Consider the following 11,038-nt stretch of genomic DNA (forward strand, 5'->3'; position numbering starts at 1 on the left):
TTAGAAATTCTTTTCAAGGGATGAAAAATGGACGACTTTGACTTGCTATAACAGACACGAGAGAGAGAGAGAGATGAAGAGAGAGAGAGAGAGAGAGAGAGAGAGAGCTTCCAATTTCCAAAAAACAGGTTACAATTTCCCCTTCCCAGCGAGACTCGCAAATAAGATTCTTATTTCCTGTCGTCTTCTCCCTTTGACAAGGTCACTAACATAACGTTCGATTTTCGTTCTAACTCATACGAGCCATCGCATAGGTCATCTGGTGCCCCTACCAGGCATGATAGTATAAAGGTATATCTGAACTCATGACAATGAAAAAAACAAGTAAAAAATGCAACAATCTAGTTTTCTGTATAGCGTATATAAACAAGGCCACCGAAATATAGATGTCTTTCGGTGGTCTCGGCATAATGCTGTACGAACCGCAGAATATACAACTATAACCACGGCCTGGTGGTGGTCTGACCTATATCGTTGCCAGACGCACGATTATGGCTAAATTTGGTCTTAAATGAAATAAAAACTATTGAGGCTAGAGGGCTGCAATTTCGCATGTTCAATGGTTGAAGGGTGGATGATCAACATGCCAATTTGCAGCCCTCTAACCTCAGTAGGTTTTAAGATCTGAGGGCGAACAGAAAGGCATAGCTGACACAATAGTTTTCTTTACAGAAAACTGAAAATTAAGTAACCTTTTTTTTTTTTTTTATTCGCTTGAAACTGACCCTAACAGAAATTAATATATATTTATTCGCCTGGAAAGACCCCAATATTTCAATCCACAAATTACGAACATTTTCGTTCGAGTGAATGAAATTCGTTCGCGCAAAATGTTCGCGAAGTGGATGAAAAAAATAAAAAAGTTGATGAAATATAACGAAATACAACGGATTAGATTAAAACTTTTGGGCAACTCTTGGAGACGTCGCTTGCTCCCTGCCACCTCGCAGGAGCTCGAAGCAAGACACAGAACTTGGGTCGAAAAGACCTCAACTTGAAACCATGCAAATTCAACTTGGCTAAACGCTTCCGGTCTTCTTATTTGAAACCTTAATTCGCGCTCAACAGTTCATGAATTTACGTCCAGCGTGAGAAACCGGCTCATCATCATCATATCTAGCACGCTGATATAGTGGTTTAGTGTCGAGAAATGCCACTCAACGCCGTGGGTTCGCGTCTCACCCAGGGGCGATGAAAAATCACTGGCTCTGTACCATGATCAGTTACTACTGCAGTGTGGGTCTTGCTGTGAGAGGTTAAAACCGACATTCTTTGGAAGCTTGAATTTCAAGCAATGGCCCCTACAAGCTTCTTCCATATGAACAGGGCCCATCTTCTGGATAATAATAATAATAATAATAATAATAATAATAATAATAATAATAATAATAATAATAATATCGCAATAGGAAACGGAAAAAAATCGAAGCATTGAAAAACGCAGCAATAGCAGTCACAATAACAACAATATTGTCAGCGGCAGAAAATGCACCTAATTCGCTTCCAGTGGATTCAATGATTTTCATAACGTATAACTCGGTAAGGAAAACACCACAAAAAAAGTTAGGAAAATTGCCGCTATGTTGTTTTCGGTAACAAAAACCTATAAACTTTTAACCACAGCGCTCCAACAATGAACGGGTTATGTTCTGTCAGTCGGTAATGTATTTGTTTTCGTTGTAATTTGAGCAAAAGAATAATAAAATAAAGTCTGATCGATTTAATTACAGCGGGATATTTTTCATCGTTTGTAGACACTTATTGCCATATTTTGCGGATTTGTGGGTTATGTGTCTTTGCTTCTCAGGAGAAAGATATACGCATAAAAGTAGCCATTATCAACTCTAAAATTTATTCTCTCTCTCTCTCTCTCTCTCTCTCTCTCTGTCCGTTCAGACTACTTTATCCTCGGAGACAACCAGATGTCAGAATCAATTAACGTAAGTATATTATGATAATTAATACTGGGTATTGTAAATGTATATATGTATATTATATATATCCAGTATACATATACTAATACACACAAACACCTATATATATATATATATATATATATATATATATATATATATTATATATATATATATTATATATATATATATATATATATATATATATATTTATTAGATATATAATATATATGTCATATCAACATTACCGTGATTCATATATTCATATTAAGCTACATATATCCTTTAATATCTAATTCGCTCTATCTTGGAATGAATATATTTTCATATATGTTAAACCGAAGGGAATTTTTGAGTCGATAAGAAATTCGTCGGCTTATGGGCGAGAACCATGGAACCAAGAATTCTCAGTGATGAAGTCAACACCAAGTGACGTAAGGTAGATTTTACGAGGTGGATTAATATCTCAAAGGTAAAATTCAACGAAAGCTTTACTTAAACCAAAAAATAACGCACGAATACATAAATCATGATTACAAAGAACCACTTAATATCTGCGATAAACAAGAGAATCTTGAGCCACCGGATAATGAACTCAAAAGACTTGGACGTACAAAGTTTGGAAGTTAACATCCCCAGTGAGCCCTTAATTATACAGGGATCCTCCGTCTTAGACTAAGAAGTATGATGGTGTTCAAAGGGATGTCCAGGTTATTTAATCAAGGGAGAAAACTTTCTCCCGTTTTGCGTTCGTGGGAAGGTCAGTTCCCAAGAAAAGAAAGGTATTTCTTAGTTTCCCCCACCCCCCGACCACTGAGCTGATTAGCAGCTCTCCTAGGGCTGGCCCGAAGGATTAGATATTTCTTACGTGGCTTGAAACCAATTGGTTACCTAGCAACGGGACCTACAGCTTTTTGTGGGATCCGAACCACATTATATCGAGAAATTAATTTCTAACCACGAGAAACAAATTCCTCTGATTCCACGTTGGCCCTCAAGCCAAGTTGACGTCACCCAGTAAATAAGAACATTATTCCTAAAAGAATATTGATAAAACTATAAATATATACCTGTAATTTGAAGGTCTGACAATAATATATCATCATTATAATTGTAATTATTACTCAGAACACGAACCCTATTCATATGGAAACAAGCCCACTAAATGGGCCCCTGACTTAAAATTCAATCTTCCCAAGAATACGGCGTTCGTAAGAAACCAAGTAACAGGTCATGGAAAATGCAGAAAGACGGTATTACTTATTAAAAAAGAAATGCCGGTATTACTTGTTGAAAAAGAAAAAAATAAATTAGACTAATAAAAGAAAATATAAGTAAAATATTACAATAAAGGATACTTAGTTTTTTTTTTCATGTGATTCTGATTCAACTCTACAAAATCCGTATTGTCTGCACCAAACGAAATAAAATTCACATTTCAACGTTTTTAGGAAATCAAAAAAAAACAAAAAAAACGAATGATGCCTATTTTTTTCGGACTTTTTTTTTTTTTTTTTAGCAGCGTGTGCACTATAATTTTCATTGCGTTTCCTCGTCTCCAATAATAAGACCCGTCCCCCTGATTTTCCCTTGCCTGTCAACATCTGCTGCGGCCTTAAAATATGCAAGGGCTTCACCCCGCGAAGCAAACAAACCTTATCTTATTCATAACTTACTTACGGGGCCGACTTTCTCTTTAAGACGCCCGCCTGCAAACCTCCCGAATTTCTGAAACCACTCCTTATGGCACTATTCTCGAGTTGCATATTGCCTTTTTTAAGGAGTATTTTTGATAGTATGGTGCGGCATCTTAGTACTTGTAGCTGACGTGGATGTGACATTTAAGAAACGCTCTTCTTGGGTAGTTATTGGTCCTCTCGTATAGCCCTCCTAATGGAACACACATTTCTCCTGCTATCTATGCACGAATATGCTACGCTCTCTCTCTCTTCTATCTCGTCTCTCTCTCTCTCTCTCTTTCTCTCTCTCTCGCTCTCTCTCTCTCGATATATGCGAATATGTCAATATCTGGCTGTAGCTGGAGAAGAAAAGTTTCTCTCATTCCACCATCTGCACGTGCTTTTGCCTGAGCACACAGACACACACACACACACACACACACACAGAGCGACTGACAAGCAGGGAGACAGAGATTTCATCATTATCACAAACAGATTCTTGAAAATATGCCATATTACCTTGACAATTCCATCTAAATGGCAAAATCATTCCAGCGTTTCTGTTATAAAGAACGTGTGATGTGATTAGTCCACATTTCGGTGTCATTTCTCCAATTCCAAATAAATGATTTTCCACGGTACTTGCTGAATAGCCCAAGTAAAAGCAACTGAACGAGAGAATTGTGGCCTTGCGAGACACCATCCAGTGGCAGAGAGAGCAGCAAGTGAACTTGGACAGGATAATTCTTCAGCTGCAACAGAGGTTCGACTACTATGAAGAGATTCAGAAGACGGACAGAAGTGAAGAACGCACTCGTGTGATTCAAGAAAGGGCCCACTCGCTCGAAGCTGAGACGTTGTTTCTGAAGAAGAAGGAGAACGATCAAGAGAAGAGGGAGAAACGGCAGCTGGAAGACAAGATCCTCCAGATCACAGAAGAAAATCAGTAGCTGATGGACAACAAAAAGGAAATTGAGCAGAGAAACGATGTTTTATGTGAGAGGCTAAGGGTACTGACAATGCAGTTGGCAGAGGCAAACTGCCAGGTTGAGAGGCAAGAGAAACTCCTACGACAGATGGAGAAAGACCTGCAGCTAAAGACCCAAGAAGCAGAGCGGATGGTGAGGCTCATCCAGGAACAAAACGACGTGACCGAAAAGCAGGAATCAGACATGAAAGACCTTGAGCTCAGGTTCCAGCGCCTGCAGAAGGAAGTGGAAGACCTCACGAAGGAAAAGTGTGGACTCCAGTGTGAAGTTCAAGCTGTGAAACTCAAGAGGAACGAACAAGCTGACATGCCTTCTAGAGGAACAAAATCATCTCCTCAAACCCCTGGAGAGGAAGCCGGTGTCAAGGCGAATGGAACGACCTGCTGGAAGACGAGGAACGAAAGCTGCAAGGAGTGAGGAGAATTGGTCATGGACCTGAAGAATGTCCATGAGAAATAGAGATGCCTGGATGAGGACAACTTTAAAGTGCAGAAACAGGTGTCAGTTGGTCTTCAGGGAATGGAGGGATGAAGTCCGTGGTGGCTTCACGAAGATGGATCAGATCATGTAAATTGAGAAAGTTTGTTTTGAAATAACTTTGTTCTGTTAATTCTTGATGGATATTGAACTAGTACAGGAATGAATGTGATGAAATATTTTCTTATAGTTTTGTTCATTCTATGCAGCTGCAGAATAATGTCAAGAACCCACAACATCCTGGGAAAGTCAGAGGGCTCTAGAAGCTGAAGCAATCGATAAGATTTGTAGGAGCTCCAGGGAACAATGTGAGGAATCAGTGGCATATTCCCAACCTAAAGATAAGGTGAGGTGTTGAGTGGTTAAAAGCATCTCCAAAAGATGCTCTCTATCTGACTCTCTCTCTCTCTCTCTCTCTCTCTCTCTCTCTCTCTTTGCTGGGATGGTGGGCAGACCTGCCACGGTCCCTGGGACAGCAGGAAATCCTGCCACAGGTCCCTGGACGGTGGGCAGGCCTGCCACGGGTCTCCGGACGGTGGGCAGGCCTGCCACGGGTTCCAGGATGGCGGCCAGGTCCGCCACGGGTCTTAGGATGGTTGGCTGGGCCGACACGGTTCTGGTACGGGGGGCAGGCCCGCCACGGGTCCCGGGAAGGCAGGCAGGCCTGCCACAGTTCCCGGGACAGTGGGGAGGACGGCCATGGGTCCCAGGACTGTGGGCAAGCCTCCCACAGATTCTGGTATGGTGGGGAGGCTCGCCACGGATACTTGGGACGGCTGCTAGCGGTGGGGCCCTTATGGGGAGGCGACCGTGTTGGGCAGCCAGGTGTGAGGACCCTGACAGGGTAGCGAACCGGGTTGGGCCACTTGGGGTGGGGCTGCCAGGGGTGGGACCTCCTCTAAGAAGGTGACCATGTTGGACTCCCATGGGTGGAATCTCCGGTGGGGAGGTAACTGGGTGTGAAGGTCCGCCACGTGTCCCGATATAGTGGGGAGGCCCACCACGGGTCCCGATATAGCGGGGAGGCCCGCCACGGGTCCTATTTCAGGCCGACAAGGGTGGGGCCCTCAGTGGGGAGGCGACCATGTTGGGGTGCCAGTGGTGGGACCCCAGCGGGGAGGTGACTGGGTCGGGCCTCCTGGAGTGGAGCACTTAGTGAGGAGGCGACTAGGTCAGGCTGCCAGGGGTGGGGCCTCTTCTGGGGAGGCAACTGGTCAGGCCGCCAGGGGTGAAGCCCCCGACATGGAGGCAACCATTTCGGTCTGCCCTTTGGTGCACCGCCATGGGGCCCCCCGGTGGGGAAGAGACTAGGTCAGGCTGCCATGAGTGGGGCCTCCTCCCGGGAGGCAATTGGGTCGGGCTGCCAAGGGTGCAGCCCTTAGCAAGGCAACAGGATTGGGCTGCCAGGGATGGGACCCTCGGCGGAGTTGCGACCAGGCCGGGTTGCCCGGGCTGAGGCCCCAGCGTGGAGGAGACTGGATTGGGCAACCAGGGGTGGAGCACCAGCAGGGAGGCAACCAGGTTGGGCAGCAGGGATGGGACCCCCAGCGGGGAGGTGACTAGGACAGGCTGCCAGGGGTGGGGCCTCCTCCGGGGAGGCGACCAGGTTCAGCCTCCATGGGCAGGGGCCCCCGGGGCCCCCAGCAGGGAGGCGACCGGGCGGGGAGGCAACTGCGCGGGGAGGCAAACCAGGGCAGGGAGGTGACCAAGGTCAGGGCACCAGGGGTGGGACCCCAACGGGAGCCACTTAGGATTTGAAATATTATATAATATTATATATATATATATATAGATATATATATATATATATAGATATATATATATATATATATATATATCTTGCACCAAACTGCTCGTTGCCTCCTTGAAAATGTAACCTAATACTCTTAAAAGAAGAATTTACATAAAATCTGGACTTTAGTTTTAAATGAACTATATTTACATAAAGTTATGGGTAGGTCAGGAATTAATGAGGTGGTTGATTGTCGGTCCGCTGGAAATGCGTGGCTGGAAATGAACCAGACAGTGATTAGAATGTGCAAAACAGGTTATTTCAATGCAAGCCTTATTCCAGGAATAAAGGGTTCCCAATTTCTCCCACAATCAGGCACGCTGTTTGTCTGGAAATCCTGGGTCTGGTAGTCTTCTCATCTGCTGATATTTCTGAGCAATGTGAAGGTATAAGACCACTTGTTGGATCCCCCAGAGGAGGCAGGGGAGCAAAAGGGGTGAAGTGGATTCTGCAGGGCTTGAGAAATTTCTGAGCTTTTCTGAGCTCCCGGGAACATCTCAGCTTGCTGAGGCAGAGCTTGCTGTGGCCCCGTTCTTTTAAAATCTCACATGGATAAGCCACTCCCTCATTCAGGACCCTACGGAGAATAAATCTACGGCAGCCAATAGGAGCAAAGAGAGGGGTTTAGAGAGAATGGAGGCTTCCAGTTCACAGGGTTCTCGCTTATAACATACCAATATATATATATATAGTATATATATATATATATATATATATATATTATATATATATATATTTATTTATTTATTATCTTAATCCTAAGTGCCTCTTGTTGGGGTTCCACCCCTTGTGCCCTGACCAGGTCACTGGTTGCCTTCTCGCCGGGGACCCCCCAGGGCCTGGTGGCTTGATGCACTTGCCTCCCCGTCAGGGTCACAGGACCTGATGGCCCAACCTGGTTTCCCCCCCCCCCCCCCTCACCACCAACCACCACAAGGCCCTTGCCCTGGCAGCCTAACCCGGTCACCTCCCACCAAGGGCCCCACCCTTGGCCAACCCGACCTGGTCGCCTCTCTGCCAGGGGCCCCAGACTGTCGGGCCTACCCGGTCACCTCTCCTTTAGGGGTCATATCCATGGCAGCCCGACCCAGTTGCCTCTTCACCAGGGGCCCCAGAAATGGCGGCCTGACCTGGTCGCCTCCCAACTGGGGCCCTCAGCCCTGGCTGCCCACCCAGTCGCCTCCTTGCCGGGGCCCCCAGCTCTGGCAGCCTGAAGCTGTTGCCTCCCCATCAGGGTCCCAGGACCTGATGGCCTGACCCAGTTGCTACCCTGCCCCCCAGGGGCCATTGCCCTGTCGGACTTACCCGGTCGCTTCCCCACCATGGACCCCATCCCTGGCTGCCCAACCTGGTTGGTCCCCCTCTGAGGGCCCCAGCCTGAGAGATTGGAAAATGATGAAGTAGCACGAAGGGAAGGCTTCGTAACGATTGAGATGGTATGGCAGTGGCGGATCTAAAAATCTTATAAAATTTCAATTTTATTTACAATTATAACTATAAATAATATATATTATTATTTATTAATATATATTATATAATTATATATATATAATATATATATATAATATTATATATATAATATAATATATATATTATAATATATTATATATATGTGTATATATGGCAGATTTAAATATCTTCCATATATATATATATATATATATATATATATATATATATATATATATATATATATATATCTATATATATATATATATATACAATCTAATTATCTGAGCCCTCCTTCCTGTTATAACATCATTTTCCAATCTCTCAAGCAGCAATATTATTCCCATAATCCGTCTCTGCATTCTCATCACTGTTCTGTGAAGCTCAGTACATTAACACTGGTTTTATCACCGTGTTTATATATCTTGAATTTTAGCTTCATTGGCATTTTCTTATCACAAACTACTTCAGGTACCTTTCTCCACTTCCTCATGCAGCTTTTATCCTACTGTCAACTCCAGCCTCACATCCTCTCTCTTGACTTAAAGTAGATCCTAAGTATTTAAACTTTTCTGCCTGTTTTATAATCAAGCCGCTTCTTTCTCGTATTACTATTCTGTCTCTATCTTCCCTACTGCTCAGCAACACCTCTGTTTTATTCACATTCACCTTTAAAAACTACTGACAATAATTTCTTAATAAGGGAGAACAGCCTATGTCTGTACCCATTTTAGGGTAATAGTTTCGAGTCATCGTCATCGTATGCTTAATCATCTAATTTTCCTCTAGGCAGTCTATTCACCCTCTTATCAACCCTTAACAGAGATCTAGAAGTCAACCTAAGATTTCTGCCTAATGAACACTTGGCTGTCAACTTGCTTTCATGATTTCGTTTTGAGCTGATAGCATTGCTATTTCCTGTGATAATTTGAAAGTGACATTCACTCTAATTGCGGAGTAAGATGATAGAATGGTATAATGCTTCGCTTGTGTGTGTATGCGTGCATGTGTTTTTATTTGTGTGCATACTTGTTTCAAACGAACCCGTCTGTAGGCATTCAACTGAAGAATGATTTGAGTAGAGGGACATTTGTTAACAATTGTAAATTGTTTGTGAAAATTACTTTAAAAAATTAATCATCACAAAACACAAGTCGCTAAAGAAACTCTCTCTCTCACTCTCTCTCTCTCTCTCTCTCTCTCTCTCTGTGATTAGCGATCTTTTCATTCTGTATTTCCCATTACCTTCTGTTATTACTTCTTTCCAATGAATGGCAGAATATTCTTTGGAAGCTTGAATTTCGGGTCAATGTCCCCTGTGGTGGGCTTGTTCCTGATGGATAGGGTCATCTCCTGAATAATAATAATAATAATAATAATAATAATAATAATAATAATAATAATAATAATAATAATTATCGTTACTCATTGGCATAATGACTGTTATGCGGATTCTTCAGGGTAGCTGTGACGGGCAACCAGAGGTCCTGTTCTTGACCAGGCCCCAAAAAATAAGAAAAAAGGTAGAAAAATTTGTGGGTTTATAACCTCACTTTTTTATGTATGTCAATTATTATCATTATTATCATATTGAGATGAGCAGTATTCATATGGAACAAGCCCACCACAGGGTCCAGTGACTTGACATTCGAGCTTCTAAAGACTAGCATGGTTTTCATTAGAAACAAGTAATACCAGGTAACAGATAAACAGGCAGAAAAGATCAGTTGTTGGAAAAGAAAAAATAAATGGACTAATAAATAATCAGATACTCGTAATTATAAAATACACACTTTTACCCGTCATTTCACGTTTATCTATTTTTACTCTTAGCTGTGGCCATCACTATTTCCTTTAAGGAAAAAAAAAGGGTCAGCTTCTTGAATAAAAGGTCAAATTGTGGCATCTGGTCTTCAAATGATGCACGCAGATTGTAGGTTTGCTTTTTTTTACATTTGCGACGCCAGGGCCACACCAAAGCATTAATTTCGCCAAGAGAATATGCACCCTTTCTCGTAAAAGCTACTGGGCCACTGTCGCAGAAATAAGATGCAAATGAGTACGGACTTGACCCAAGTTGACTCATTTGATGTGAACAGGGTATAGTCAAAATGACTTGCATCAAATGAATTGATGTGACTCGACTCGAATCGACACGATGCATTTGGTGTGAATGCACCTCAGATATAGATAGTTCTACTTCATGACGATAAAAAGTCATTGAAATAAACGAAAACAAAGAAAGACAAACAATGAGTGCCACTGATTATTGTCTGACTCTACAGAAATACCCATCTTCTGAATAATAATAATAATAATAATAATAATAATAATAATAATAATAATAATAATAATAATAATAATAATAATAATAATAATAATAATAATAATAATAATCAGACTCCAACTAAAGAAAATGCCCAACTGGAAAGCACCAGGTCCCGATGAAGTCCATGGACACTGGCTCAAAAACTTCAAGGCCCTACGCCCACGAATAGCAGAACAACTCCAACATTGTATCACAAACCACCATGCGCCCAAATGGATGGCCACAGGAAAAACATCCTTAGTACAGAGTACAGAGTAAGGGAAATATAGCCAATAACCACAAGCCTTTCACCTGCCTACCAATAATGTGGAAGTTACTAACAAGTATCATCAGTGAAAGGTTATACAGCTACCTAGAGGATACAAACAGTATCCCCCACCAACAGAAAGGCTGCAGAAGGAAGTGTAGGG

At 42.6% G+C, this 11,038-nt stretch overlaps 1 protein-coding gene across 1 annotated transcript; it reads right to left on the reverse strand.

Moving 5' to 3' along the window:
• Window positions 1-6,436: 6,436 nt before the first annotated feature.
• Window positions 6,437-8,183, reverse strand: LOC135226309 (galectin-3-like). Its single transcript, XM_064265750.1, has 3 exons — window positions 7,981-8,183; window positions 7,399-7,427; window positions 6,437-6,729 (listed from the first exon to the last, which is right to left on the reverse strand). Exons 1-3 carry the CDS (start codon window positions 8,181-8,183, stop codon window positions 6,437-6,439), a joined length of 525 nt encoding a protein of 174 aa, XP_064121820.1.
• Between the last annotated feature and the right edge of the window lie 2,855 nt (window positions 8,184-11,038).

This window comes from Macrobrachium nipponense, chromosome 14 (assembly GCF_015104395.2).
Source record: "Macrobrachium nipponense isolate FS-2020 chromosome 14, ASM1510439v2, whole genome shotgun sequence".
Taxonomy (NCBI): Eukaryota; Metazoa; Arthropoda; class Malacostraca; order Decapoda; family Palaemonidae; genus Macrobrachium; species Macrobrachium nipponense.